At 42.9% G+C, this 15418-nt stretch overlaps 1 protein-coding gene across 1 annotated transcript; it reads right to left on the reverse strand.

Moving 5' to 3' along the window:
- Positions 1-283: 283 nt before the first annotated feature.
- ASCL4 (achaete-scute family bHLH transcription factor 4) lies at positions 284-768 on the reverse strand. Its single transcript, XM_039230462.1, has one exon. It carries the CDS (start codon positions 749-751, stop codon positions 284-286), a length of 468 nt encoding a protein of 155 aa, XP_039086393.1. The 5' UTR covers positions 752-768.
- Positions 769-15418: the final 14650 nt, after the last annotated feature.

The following is a 15418-nucleotide window of genomic DNA, read 5'->3' on the forward strand; positions in this document are numbered from 1 at the left end:
TCTTTAGAGTGAGGCGCTCAGGATCCAGTACAGCGGGCATTTGAGAAGTACCGTAGGAGTTTCCTTAATAAGCACCTTAGAGTTTGCAGGCACGTAAGCAATTAGGGGCTGAGTCAGGGGGTGCGCAGCCAGAAGGTCAGAATACATTTCCGCCCCACTAAAACACTCCTTTCTTTTCCCTAAAGTTTAGGCCTGGAGGCGGGGGGAAAGAACACCCCAAAAAAACCCCAGATCAATAATGCAAGCCCCCCTGGGAGGGACTCCGGGGAGGCGCGCGCGCGCGCTAGCGGCCCGCCTCGTCGGGCTCGCTGCAGGGCGAAGGCGCGGACGAGGCCTCGGACTCGCCGTCGCTGTTGCACTCGGCGGCGCGCGGGGGGCGGGGGCCGGCGGGGCCCCCCTGCCCGCGGGCGTGGCGCTCCAGCAGCTGCTGCAGATGCCGGATGTAGCCGATGGCGGCGCGGAGCGTCTGCACCTTGCTGAGCCGCCGCTCGGCCAGCTCGCGGGGCAGGTGGTCGCGCAGGCGCGCGTACCCCTCGTTGACGCAGCGCACCCGCTGCCGCTCGCGCTCGTTGCGCCTGCGGAGGAAGGCGGGCCCGAAGGCGCAGTCCCGGGGCGCCCGCTGCCGGCACGCGGCGTCCCTGAAGGGCTCCCCCGAGGGGAGGCGGGGCGGGGTCCCCGGCAGGTCCGGGGGCTCCGTGCGGAGGTGGCACCACCGCAGAGGCAGCAGTCCGGCCGGCTTACGTTTCTCCATCCCTCGCCGGAAAGCCAACAAATCACGCAAGAGACTGATCTCTTAGAAGGCGAGACTTCAGATCTTCAAAGCGTAGACGCCGGTCCCTTCAGACAGCCTGGCACGGCCGGGCTGTCTTTTAATTTCTGGTTCCAGGACAGGCTTCACGGAAACTTTGCAGGATTTCCTGAATTCATGGCACTACTCGATCGTTTTTATAAAGATCCAGACGGAGGTGATAAGCAAAGATTTAGGACCTCCTAATCCGCACTTCAAACCCTGTCTTCCCCTCTGATCTTCTTCTTTCAGAAGATGACAAAAGAGGTCCCTCTGCTCGGGCCCCTAGCCTGGAAATGTGAGCGCACACCAAACGGAGTAATCTCTCAGAATCGCCCAAGCTTTGCAATTACCGTAATCCACCGCTCTGGGTCTTCACGAGCATAGGAATCTTCCAGGTTTGAAAAGAGCCCCTCCCAGGAACCAACAGACTTGGCGGCTGAGCGAAAGTTTACCAAAAGCTTTCTCCTTGGAAATCAAAACTTGACTGTCCTTTGTGGTTTCCGGCTTTCAGGGCTAATGGAAAGAGCTTTCAGACGGTGTGCAAACTTACACTTGCTCTTCCATTTCTGTGGAGGTGGAGGGAAGACCTCATCAAAGGAATGACTGCTCCCTTGTGGTTATAAGATCTGTCAAGTAAAGGAAAGGAGGACCTCCGGGGAGGTTTGAGGGTTTTCTTCTCCAAAACCGAATCTTTTAAAAACCCAGTTAGACATGTTTTGAAGAGAAGAGGAAAGGAATATACCTTAGCAACGAACAGAAGGGTCCCAATGTTATGCTCCCGCTTATGTTGAACGCAGGAGGCTTTATGGATTTGTGCTACTTTTTAAGAGCACATCAAAAGGTTGAACAGTAACAAACACTTTCAGCCAGTTATTTCTCACAGTGCTTACTGTAAACACAGGTTAAACACTGCTTCCCCACCTCTTCTAATCCCACCCAGGATAGAAGAGCATTTTTCCATAGTGCAAAGAGTGTATTTCTATTGTGTTCTTCTTTTTGTCTTAAAAAAACAAAGATGCAATTTATTTTCTCCCTTGGGGTCAGAAAAGCAACATTTGAAAGGTGGAGAGCCCCAATTCCAAGGATCAAGGGTGATAGCTTTGAAGACTTGTCTTTTTAACACACAACCAAAAAAAAAAAAACAAACAAAAAAAAAAACAATAATTAAACCATCCAAAGTGAAGGGCTTTGAAGATGAAAGTGTCATTAAAAATCCAGCGGTGGTTAATGTCAAAAAATGTGTTATCACGCTGAAAATCAGATTTCTTGTTCTGCAAACCAGCACATTAAAGGCAGCTTCTACTTTTAAAAGTCCAACTTAAAAACAAGAGAATCAAAAACCCCCTACGTTTACGATCAGACTTTTTGCCTGTTCCTCAGGAGCCGGGGTGTCGCCCTAACATGTTTTTTTGGCAAGTGCTGGGCTTACCTGTTTACCCTAAATGATCTGCCTCCAGCAACTGCAAAAACACCTCCATCAAGGCAAATAAAATAGAAATAATGATTCCTTTTAGGCATTAGTTAGTCACATTTTAAAAACTCCCTGGGGGGGCTTGTGCCAGCAAACACCCTAATATGTCACCTTGATTTCTCAGTAGAGTTGAGAACAACCCATAGCAAAGTCCTTCCTGTTGGGAGACAAGCCCACCATAGAGGTAGAAAGACAATGAGACCACAAGGTGCTTTGGGCCATTAAGGATTTTGGCCTTTGTTCTAAGAGTGGAAGGGAAGTAAATGATGTATTTTAAGCAGAAAGTTGACATGGTAAGTTTTTGATTTTAAAAAACATTACTCTAGGGGTGCCTGGGTGGCCCAGTCGGTTGAGCATCTGACTTCGGCTCAGGTCGTGATCTTACTACTCATGAGTTCAAGCTTCGCATTGGGCTCTGTGTTGACAGCTCAGAGCCTAGAGCCTACTTTGGTTTCTGTGTCTCCTTTCTGCCCCTCCCCTGCACTCTCTCTCTCTCTCTCTCTTAAAAATAAATAAACATTAAACATTTTTTTAAATTACTCTATCTGCAGACTGGAGAATAGACTAGAAGTGAGGAAAAGGGAAAAACAGATAAGATATGCCATCTTTCATCCTCAGATTGGAAAATGTAAACAATTGTTAACATCCTGGGTAGGCAAGAATTTGGAGAAGGGGCAGAAGCATAACTACTGCAAGCTTTTGGAGAAATAACTATTAAAATTAATAGTGTACGTCACATGTGCTTTGACAGGAGATACTAATAAATAAATGCACTGGTGCGAATTTATATGCACAATAATATCTATTGCAGCATTGTTTGTAGTGATTTTTAGAAGGTAAAAAAATGGAACAGCCTGAATGTCCACCAATTGAGAGAGGGCTAGGTACACCTTGGTGGCTCAGTTGGCAGAGCGTCTGACTCTTGATTTTGGCTCATATCTCACAGTTCATGAGATCAAGCCTCATGCCAGGCTCTTCACTAACAACGTGGAGCCTGCTTGGGATTCTCTCCTCTCTCTCTCTCTCTCTCTCTCTCTCTGCCCCTCCCCGTCTCCCACTCTCTGTCAAAACAAACAGACATTTTTAAAAAATAGAGAGAGGCCGAGGCATCTGGGTGGCTGAGTTGGTTAAGCCTCCAACTTCAGCTCAGGTCATGATCTTATGGTTCATGAGTTTGATCCTCGTTTCGGGCTCTGTGCTGACACCTCAGAGCCTGGAGCCTGCTTCGGATTCTGTGTCTCCCCCCTCTCTCCCTCTCGATTTCTCCCTCTCTCTCTGTCTCAAAAATAAATAAACATTAAAAAATTTAAAAGCAAAAATAAGTAGAGAGAAGGCTAATACTTTAAGAATATTATGCTATTATTAAAAATAATGAGTTAAAGCTATATATAAGAACTTGCAGAGCTATACATAATGTGTTAAGTGAAAAAAAGCAAATTGAAGGATAATATATGTGATGTGAATTTAAAACAAACTATGCTACATGACATATATGTCTTTATATGTGTTTATGTGCACACAGAGAAGTGGAAAGATTCATGGTAAATTTATCTCATTCGTTGCCTAAAAAGGTGGCATTGGAGAGAAGGGGTATCATTCATTTTTCTTTATGGATCTCTCTGCTGTTTAATTTGTTACAAAAAGCACATATTACTTTTGTGATTTTTTAATCTAGTGAGGTTTAAAGTAATAAGACAACATGTAGAGAAAACACAAATGATACCCTGATTTGACCCAAAGCAACAGACTTATCATCATAATGTAAAGGTCTTGGGCCAGGTTTTCGGGCTCCTTATAAATTCTGTCTCTGAGGAATAATATCTACAAGACTTTTTTTACTTACTAAAATGGCATCAGAAAAAGTCAGATCATGGTTCTCTATTCATCCTTAATAGGGTCCAAGTAATGTTATGAAGTATCTACCTGGTCATAAAGAATGCGGTTAGTCTTACTTAGGCTTTTCCAAAGTGCAAGTGCATTTGAAACAAGTAGGTTCTTCAGTGAGAGAAGCATTGTTTGTTTCATAATGTGAAGTGGGGAGGGGCTGTGTTCTTGTCACCTAAGAGATCAAAAGAGGAGGTTCAGACTCCCCATGGCTCTGGTCAGTTTTGACCCAGACAAAAGTTCTCTCCCACTTTAAAGTTGCCTCACATCAAGATCCAGTCTAGGTATGTTATAGTTATGTCTAGATCAAGGGACAGATATACTCAACCTCCGAGGACCCTTGGAACTACGTTTGGTTGTCCTACTCGGATCTGCCTGTGAAAGGGGAAATGGGGATTCACTAAAGACTGGGCTCAGCAGATTCAAAGATATCTCTAAGGCCAAGGTAGGCTTCCACCCCTACAAGTCAGGCAGGCCCCTCGCCAGCTGTTTGAAACACTTGAGATGAAGGGTTAGATTGACTCTTCTTCTGAAATGTTTGACATCACATTATAGATTCTGTTTCCCTAGGCTGGTGCCACAGAGGTATACATACCTGTCTGTCCCCATACCTGCAGTTTGCATCAGCTGCCATAAGGGGAAACAGGAAACGTGTTATGACCTCATGATAGAAATAAGATTTCTCACAGGGGCAGATAACTGAATCTCAAACTGATCGTGGAATCCGATGCTATTCAGTTAGTCCTGTTCTACATAGCTCAGGTATAAGCTTTCCGTATTATCATGTGCAACATCCTCCAGGGGTATGCTTAAATACAACTAAACGCTGAGACTCATTAAGACTACATGGGGGCCACACTTGGTGTCAGATTCACTTGGAAGGATATAGGTCAGGAACAACGCTTGGACCAGGGCAGAATTAGGCATTCCACCTCCCTGGGAGTCCTTGCACTAATCTGTGCAGCAGTCCATTCCAGGCACTTCTCCCAAACCCCATGGAGCCAAGTGACAGCTCAGATGCAAGGAAAGAAGACTCACATCAGAACCACGTGGCCAGCTGCCTGACTTAGAAGTTGCATACTCCCCAGGAGCCAGTACTTCTTGTAAGGACGCCACAGGTATGGCTTCCAGGGACCTTGCCAGGGGCCAGTGAAAGAGGCTTCACACTCAGGAGTCCAGAGCTGTGCTCCTCCATCCGGTGTTTATAGTTGTGCCGGTCCAGATGCAATCTACCAATCAGGTGATTGCTTTAATATCAGTTAAGGTTGCTTAATGACATAGCTGGCATTCTCTCTTTATCAGGTTTCAGAGGACCAGAAAACAAAGTTAACTGAAGGTCAAATTGTCATGCAGAGGGGTAAAATGTTCATGAATCCTTTATCCGCACCATTCCATTCTATTTTAAAGATAATTTATAGCAAGAGGGGCACGTGGGTGGCTCAGTCGCTTAAGCGTCCAACTTTGGCTCAGGTCATGATCTCACAGTTCGTGGGTTTGAGCCCCATGTTGGGCTCTGTGCTGACAGCTCAGAGCCTGGAGCCTGCTTTGGATTCTGTGTCTCCCTCTCTCTCCTCCCCTCCCCTGCTTGCACTGTGTGTGTGTGTGTGTGTCTCAAAAAATAAATAAACATTAAAAAAAGATAATTTACAGCAAGATTTAAAGAAACACAAATATTTAGGTACAATTTATTCCCAGCTTTTCCGTCCTTGTTAATCATTATTTGTATGTTAACTTTGTCTATGCAGTCTTTTGTCATACAACAATAGTAAAATCTTGCTGTAGTCAAATACATTCATCCTTTCCTTATGGTTTTGTCCTTTTTTTTTTCCCTCTCTCTCTTCTTTAAGGCTTCCTTCTCCTGACACAAATTTCAGAAAGCCTTTCCTTATATATGTCTGGCATCTCGGTGTGAATTAGAGAAAGGGCACAAATGCAAAACTCAGAGAATGGATGGCTGACCGCATAATTCATTTGGGGGAACAATTGTTGAATAAGGATGTGTGAATCTGGAAAGAAAAACAGAGAAGGTAACATACAATTTTGATATCTGTAAAGAGACAAAGAAACAAAATTTGGGATTCTAATTGGGATTGTGTTAAATGTATGAATGAATTTGGAGAGAACTGACTTTCTGAAACATTGAATCTCTCCTATATGAACATAGTAGAATTCATTCACACAGGTTTTCTTTTTTTTGTCCTTTAATAACGTTCCACAGATTTTTTAGTGTAGATCTTTTTTCTATATATTTTTTAAAATATTTATTTATTTATTTTGTATGAGAGAGAGAGAGAGAGAGAGGAGGGGAGGGGTAGAGACGGAGACAGGCTCTGTGCTGTCAATGCAGAGTCCAAGGAAGGATGTGATCCCATGAACCTGGAGATCGTGACCTGAGCTGAAATGAAGAGTTGGTGGCTTAACCGACTGAGTCATCCTGGCACCCCCTTAGTGTAGATTTTATGTGTTTCTTATTACACTTACCTCAAGACATTTCATAGGTCTGGTTGCTATTGTGAATAGAATTTTCTTTTCTAGTTTTCAAAGCTATTGATTTATTGCATGTTAATTTTTTTTTTTTAAGTTTATCTATTTAGAGAGAAAGGGAGCCTGCGTGAGTGGGGGACAGGGTGGGGCAAAGAGAGAGGGAGGGAGAGACAATCTCAAGCAGGCACCATGCCATCAGAGTGTGGAGCTTGATGGAGAGCTGAAACCCACGAACTATGAGATCACAACCTGAATGGAGGTCAAGAGTCCTCTGCTTAACTAACTGAGCCATCATCCTTGTCCCCCTGAATATTCATCTTTAATCCAGTCAGTTCACTGACCTCTCATTACTTCTACTGGTTTTTATTTGAGACAAAATCTACATACAGTTAAATGTATATATATTAAATATGTAATTCAATGAGTGTTGATAAATGTGTTCACTTGTGAAATAATGCCCCACTTACAATAGTTCTAATGGTTATTTTTTAAAAAATGATTTTCTAGGATTTCTTAAACTATAATCTTTTTTTAAAATTTTTTTAATGTTTTATTTATTTCTAGGAGAGAGAGAGAGAGAGAGAGACAGCGTGAGCAGGGGAGGGTCAGAGAGAGAGGGAGTCACAGACTGAAACAGGCTCCAGGCTCTGAGCTGGCAGTCAGCACAGAGCCCGACGCGGGGCTCGAACCCACGAACCGCGAGATCATGACCTAAGCGAAAGTCGGACGCCTAACCGACTAAGCCACCCAGGTGCCCCTCTTAAACTATAATCTTATTGCCTACTAACAGTGATAGTTTTGTTTCCTCCTGTTAATGTAACTCACTTATTTTCCTTTTCTTCTTTTTTTCTTTTAAGTTTATTTTATTTATTTTGGCGGGAGGGTGGGCAGAGGGATAGAGAGAGAATCCCAAGCAGGCTCTGAACGGTCAGTGAGAAGCCTGATGCGGGGCTCAAGCTCATGATCAGTGAGATCATGACCTGAGTTGAAGTCGGAAGCTTAACTGACTGAGCCACCCAGGCATCCTCCACCCCCATTTATTTTTCTTATTAAATTTCACTGCTTGAGACAGTGCTAGTGCTAATTATAGTAGTAATAGTTAACATCATTGTATTTTTATGGGAAAGCTTCTAATGTTCCACTATATAGGAGATATTCTTTATCAAATTAAGGACATTTTCTTCTACTCTTAGTTTGCTAAGAGTATTATCAATATTTAATGCCTATTAAGTTTCATCAAATGCATCTACGTAGATAATCATATATGTTTTCTTCTTTAATTTATTGTTGCCATGAATTATGACAATAGATTTGCTACAGTTGAGCTGTTGTGCATTCCCTGGACTAAACCTTATGGGGTCATAATTCTTTTAGTATACTGCTGGATTCAATTTGTTAACATTTCATTAAACAAATTTTTTTTTACAGCCCCAAGTTATTTTGGCTCATAGTTTTATTTTCTTGTGCTCTCCTTTTCTGGTATTAGGATTATTTCAAACTCTTAATAAGCTGAGTAGCTGTCCATCTATTTCTAGGCTCTGGGACCATTGGCAAATGGTGGATATTATTCCTTGAAGACTTGGTAAAACCCATCTTAAAAAAACCACATGGTGGGGAGCCTGGGTGGCTCAGTCAGTTGAGCATCCAACTCTTTATTTCAGCTCAGGTCATGATCCCAGGGTCATGAGATTGAGCCCCTGCTTAAGATTCTCTCTCTCTCCCTCTCTCTCTCTCTTCCTCTTTGTCCCTCTTCCCCACTCATGCACCCTCTCTCTAAAACAAAACAACCCCTGCCAAACCAAAAAACAAACAAACAGAAACCACATGGAACTTCTTTAGAGCTAAATTTTCGTGTACTTTAAAAATTTATTCTAGGGGCGCCTGGGTGGCTCAGTCAGTTGAGCGTCAGACTTCAGCTCAGGTCATGATCTCACAGTTCGTGGGTTTGAGCCCCGCATCGGGCTCTGTGCTGACAGCTAGCTCAGAGCCTGGAGCCTGTTTCAGATTCTGTGTCTCCCTCTTTCTCTGACCCTCCCCTGCTCATGTTGTCTCTCTCTCTCTTTCTCAGAAATAAATAAAACATAAAAAATAATAATAAAAAATAAAAATTTATTCTATCATTACTGTTGGGGTTTTTGGAGGCCATTAGTAATGTTCTCATCTCTTCCTCCCCAGTTTCCACCCTCCTCCAGTGGCAACTACTCTTTTGTGTATCACCCTAGAATCACAGTCTAGTTTTTGCCCCTTAAGAATCTCTAATCAGGGCAGTGATCACTGAAGGCTGGGGTGGCTGTGGCAATTTCTTGAAATAAGACAACAATGAAGTTTGGCACGTTGGCTGACTCTTCTTTTCATGAACGATTTTTCTATAGCATGTGATGCTATTTGATAGGATTGTAGAACTTCTTTTTTTAAATTTTTAATGTTTTTATTTATTTTTGAGAGAGAGAGACAGCATGAGCAGGGGAGGGTCAGAGAGAGAGGGAGACACAGAATCTGAAACAGGATCCAGGCTCTAAGCTAGCTGTATGCACAGAGCCCGACGTGGGGCTCGAACCCATGAGCCGTGAGATCAGGACCTGAGCCAAAGTCGGACGTTCAACCGACTGAGCCACCCAGGCACCCAGGATTGTAGAACTTCTTAAGAAGATTGGAATCAGTCCTCTCAAACTTGCTGCTGCTTTGTCAACTTAGTTGATGGAATATTCTAAATCCTTTGTTGTCATTTCAATAATCTTCACAACAGCTTCATCAGGAGTAGATTCCATCCCAGCAAACCACTTTCTTTGTTCAGCCATAAGAAACAACTCATCCATTTAAGTTTTATCATCAGATGGCAGCAATGAAGTCACATGTTTAGGCTCTACTTCTAAGTCTTCTTCTCTTGCTATTTCCACCACATCTGGGGTTACTCCCCTCCCTGAAGTCTTGAACCTCACAGTCCTCCATGAGAGTTGGAATCAACTTCTTCCAAACTCCTGTTCACGTTGATGTTTTGACCTCTTCCAGTTAATCATGAATGTTTTCTTAATGGCATCTAGAATGGTGAATCCTTTCCAGAAGGTTCTCAATGGACTTTTCCCTGATGCATCAGAGGAATGACTGTTTATGGTAGCCATCACCTTACAGAATGTATTTCCTAAATAATAAGAATTGAAAGCTGAAATTACAACTTGGTTCATGGGCTGCAGAATGGATGTTGCATTAAGCAGGTATGAAAAGAAAATTAACCTGGCTGCCCTTCTTCATCAGAGCTCTTGGGTGACCAGGTGCATTGTCAATGAGCAGGACTGTTTTGAAAGGAATATTTTCTTCTGAGCAGCAGTTCTCAATAGTAGGCTTAATACATTCAGTAAGCCATGTTGTAAACAGATGTGCTGTCATTGGGCTTTGTTGCTCCACTTATTGAGCACAGGCAGAGTAGATCTAGCACATTCTTAAGGGCCCAGGATCTTTGGAATGGCAAATGAGCATTGGCTTCAGCTTAAAGTCATTGGCTGCATTAGCTCCTGACAAGAGAGTCAGCCTTGTCCTTTGAAGCTTTGAAGGCGGGTTTTGACTTCTCCTCTCTGACTATGAAAGCCTTAAATGGGCATCTTCTGCATTGAAATCTGTTGTTTAGTGTAGTCACCTTCATTAACGATCTTAGCTAGATCTCCTGGATAACTTGCTGCAACTTGTACATCAGCACTTGCCTCCTCACCTTGTACTCTTATATTATAGAGACAGCTTATTTCCTTAAACCTTGTGAACCAGGCTCTGCTAGCTTCAGACTTTTCTTCTGCAACTTCCTCGTCTGTCTCAGCCTTCACAGACCAGCCTCTGCTAGCTTCAGACTTTTCTTCTGCAACTTCCTCATCTGTCTCAGCCTTCACAGAATTGGAGAGTTAGGGCCCTGCTCTGGGTTAGGCTTTGGCTTAAGGGAATGTTGTGGCTGGTTTGATCTCCGATCCAGGCCACTCAGACTTTCTCCATATCAGTGAAAACTTTCTCCATATCCACTTTCTTATCATTTGTATGTTCACTAGAATAGCTTTTTAAATTTCCTTCAAAATTTTTTCCTTTGCATTCACAACTTGGCTAATTGGTTCAAGAGGCCTCGCTTTGGGGGCTTTCAACATGTCTTCTTCACTAAGCTTAATCAATCCTAGCTTTTGACTTAAAGTCAGAGATGTGCAATTCTTCCTTTCACTTGAACACTTAGAGGCCTCCGTAGGATGACTTATTGGCCAAAATTCAATATTGTCTTGTCTCAGGGAATAGGTAGGCCTAAGGAGAGGGAGAGAGAAGGGGGAGCAGCTGGTTGGTGGAGCTGTCTGAACACACATAACATTTATCTATTAAGTTTACTATCTTATATGGGTGAGGTATCAGCACCCAAAACAAATACAAGAGTAACACCAAAGATCACTGATCACAGATCACCATAACACATACAACAACAATAAAAACTTTTGAAATATTGGGAGTGTTACCAAAATGTGACACAGAGACACAAAGTGAGCAAATACCGTCAAAAAATGGCACCAACTGACTGATACAGGGTTGCCACAAACCTTCAATTTGTAAAAAACGTGGTATCAGCAAAGTGCAATAAAGTTAGGTCTGTACTTGGATGTTAACCCAAGACAAATAATGTTTCAAATACCAGCGCTGAATCTTTCATACCCATGTAACAGCTTCCAAAGAGCTTGGCAGAAAATCAGTGGCGTCCAAGAAAAGGAAGCCCACCTCCTTCAGAGTGGCCACCAGGTTTACTATCCCAAGGCTCACTGGCCTAAGGCAAGGAGTATTTATTTAGTTCTTGAGCCTAAAGGGCAATGATCTAGGCTGAGTTCTCGTAAATGTCTAATATGGCTAACTCAGAACCAAGGGGCAGAAACAAAGGATTCTACTTGATGCTGAGATAAGCTGTAAAGTCACCTTGCAAAGGGTGTGGTTTCAAGGAGGAGTGTAAAACTGGAGCCATTAACACAGTCACTTGATTTTACTCTCTTGCCCTAAAATAATTACACAATTTGAACAAGGTACACATTGTAGGGGCTTTAATAGCCGCATGTGGGTAATGGCTGTGTACACTTCTAGGGCCTTGCAATTCCTCAAACCGGCCATTCTCCTGCCTCAGGGCTTTTGCACTTTCCCTTACCTCTGACTGAAACTCTTCTTCTAGATGGGCGTATGGATCACTCTCTCACCTCCTTTGGTTCAAATTTTACCTTTTCAATGATGATTTCTCTATGTTATTTTATTTTTTTTATTTATTTTTTAATGTTTTATTTATTTCTAGGAGAGAGAGAGAGACAGCGTGAGCAGGGGAGGGTCAGAGAGAGAGGGAGTCACAGACCGAAACAGGCTCCAGGCTTTGAGCTGGCAGTCAGCACAGAGCCCGACGCGGGGCTCGAACCCACGAACCGCGAGATCATGACCTAAGCGAAAGTCGGACGCTTAACTGACTAAGCCACCCAGGCGCCCCTTTCTATGTTATTTTATTTTTATTTATTTATTTATTTATTTATTTTAATTTCTAGGAGAGAGAGAGACAGAGAGACAGCGTGAGCAGGGGAGGGTCAGAGAGAGAGGGAGTCACAGACTGAAACAGGCTCCAGGCTCCGAGCTGGCAGTCAGCACAGAGCCCGACGCGGGGTCCGAACCCACGAACCGCGAGATCATGACCCAGGCGAAAGTCGGACGCTTAACCGACTAAGCCACCCAGGCGCCCCTTCTATGTTATTTTAAATTGCAGCCCCTATCTGCAAGCACTTTCTTCCCTGCCATGCTTTTTGTCATGGTATTTATTGCCATCCAGAATGTTATGTATTTTAATTAGTTACTTGATTCTTATCTGGATTCCTCCATTATGATGCAAGCTCCTTAGAAAGAGGTATTTCTTTCCCTGTTTAATTCATTGCTATAGCCTCAGGGCCTAGAGCAATACCTCGAATATAGTAGGTACTCAACAAATATTTGTTGAACAAATTCTAGCTTTCCCATGCCTTTCTGCAAATATTAAATAAGGAAATGAGTCCATTAGGAACTGATACAGTAAATTATAATTGTTTCAGGCTTATAGGAAAAATCTCAAAAAAATGCCAAAAAAACAGGTTCACCCACATAAAAAGTCATATTTCCAGACCCTTCCTACATGGGAGGTCAGAAGCAGGGTTTTATACTTTAATTAGTGTTAAGTGAAAAAAGAGATATCCTGAGCATCCCATTCAGGCCCCAATTTACCCATTCTTGTCCATATCTTTAGTGCTAGAAGATAATGTTTATTATTTTTTTATTTTATTTAAAAAAAGTTTTTTTTAATGTTTTATTTATTTCTAGGAGAGAGAGAGAGAGACAGCGTGAGCAGGGAAGGGGCAGAGAGAGAGGGAGTCACAGACTGAAATAGGCTCCAGGCTCTGAGGGGGCAGTCAGCACAGAGCCCGACGCGGGGCTCGAACCCACGAACCACGAGATCATGACCTAAGCGAAAGTCGGACGCTTAACCGACTAAGCCACCCAGGCGCCCCTAGAAGATAATGTTTAAAGTTAATTTGCTTTCTGCCTCTGCCTTTTCCATCCAGCAAAAATGTGAGTGATTGTTATCTTGCCTCTTTTAAAAAAAATTTTAAAAATATTTATTTATTTATTATTGAGAGGGAGAGAGAGAGAGGGCATGAGTGTGGGAGGGGTAGAAAGAGAGGGAGACAGAATCCAAAGCAGCCTCCAGGCTCTGAACTATTAGCACAGAGCTCAATGTGGGGCCAAACCCCACGAAACACAAAACACGGGATCCTGACCTAAGCTGGTCAAATGCTTAACAGACCAAGCCCCTGGGGCGCTCCATCTTGTTTGTCTTATATGCACTTATCTCTAGGGTTCACTCTTTGGTTGCAAATCTACATTTTTGTTCCACAGTTTTTTGAACACTTGCGTCCTAAAAGAATAGCTACACTCTATTTCTATTGATCTGATTGGCCAATAATTCTCTCATTGCTTTTATTGCTTTACTGGGCCCTTGCTATCTCCTTAAAGTGACAAGTCACCCTAAATAAGCTCCTTAGGCAATCTTTGGGCATTCATTGCTTTGGGCGTTGCCCCAAGTAAGGCGATATGTGAATTAATAAGTGTAGTTTAGGATTATGCCAGTTTGACTTTTATTTACTAATCAAATATTGACTGAGCACCTAGTATATGTTAGGTATTGTGTTATCTCATATAACATTAAGTCAGATAGACATGGATCTTGTTCCCAAAATCTACTTGGAAAGACAGAAAATCAAACAGTTAATTACAATCAAGAAGAGAATGATGAGGGGCACCAGGGTGGCTCAGTCAGTTAAGAAGAGAATGATGAGAGAGCACATAGTGGACCTAATCTAGTCTAGGGAATAGGGTCAGGGTGCTTCAATTTTTGGTGACCATGACTTTTCCTTTCTTTCTTTCTTCCTTTCTTCCTTTCTTCCTTCCTTCCTTCCTTCCTTCCTTCCTTCCTTCCTTCCTTCCTTCCTTCCTTCCTTTCTTTCTTTCTTTCTTTCTTTCATTTTTGAGGGAGAGAGAAAGAAGTACAAGTGAGGGAGGGGCAGACAGAGAGGGAGACACAGAATCTGAAGCAGGCTCCAGACTCTGAGCTGTCAGCACAGAGCCTGATGCAGGGCTTGAACCCATGAGCTGTGAGATCATGACCTGAGACGAAGCTGGACGCTTGATCAACTGAGCCATCCAGGCACCCCTGTACTCATGACTTTTTACATGAGTTTTACATCTCTGAAATTAATAAAATTGTTCAAGGTATGCTTGGGTGGCTCAGTTAAGTGTCCTATTCTTGATTTTGGCTCAGGTTACGATCTCATGGTTCATGAATTTGAGCCCCACCCTGTCAGTGAGGAGCCTGCTTGGGATTCTCTCTCTTCCTCTCTCTCTGCCCCTTCCTCCCTCCCTCCCTCAAAAATAAATAAACTTAAAAAAAAAAAAAGAATAGGCATAGAAAACCAAAGTGAAATTATTCAGCCTTTTGTAAGACACATCACCATTCTCTAGATCCCAGAATTGAAGTGGCATTTTATGGAATACCACTTGTATATATGTGTCTCATATACTCGTGATATAATAACTTTTCTGATTAAGACTTCTATTTGTTGTCATCAAGAGAGCAAAACCAGTATGACCTGTCAATGTTGAGTGATTAGTTTCCTCATTTGGAATGTGTTTTCTTTTTATGAGAAGGTAAAGGAAACATTATATGAGTTGAGACCACTCCCACCTCTCATTTAAAACATTGTATATGCCTTTACCCTTTACCTGGGATTGTATTTTCAAAACACACTAGTCTCCACTAGACTACATGCTGTTCAAGGTTGAGACCTATGTCTTATTTTGTATTCCTATGTTTGAGATGTAATTGAGTAAACGTGTTGTGAATAAAAGGAAGAATTCCTGGGTCTCTGCTATTCTGCCGGGGTGGCAGCTACCAGACAATTTGTTGTAGTTCCAATGTCCAGTGCTCATGAACTTGGCTTTAGAGAAAAGTTGTCCTGCCTCAGTATTCCTGGAGTTTACCACAATGCTTGGTAGGCAGGAGAGAAGAAGGGCAAAGAGACAGGGGGGAGTAAATTTGTACCCCTATTTATGACTTGAAGCAGGGAAACTGGACAACCTTCAGGTGTTACATAAGGTGAAACTACTCAGGATAGAGTCCTCTGGGCAACAGCGCCAACATCTTTGGGCTAAGTTCCTTACTTCTAATCTTTTGGGCTTGCGTGGACCCACGCTTCCCTGACAGGAAAATAGTACGAAGACTGAGG

The sequence above is a fragment of the Hyaena hyaena genome, unplaced genomic scaffold (genome assembly GCF_003009895.1).
Source record: "Hyaena hyaena isolate Hyena2069 unplaced genomic scaffold, ASM300989v1 scaffold_46, whole genome shotgun sequence".
NCBI lineage: Eukaryota > Metazoa > Chordata > Mammalia > Carnivora > Hyaenidae > Hyaena > Hyaena hyaena.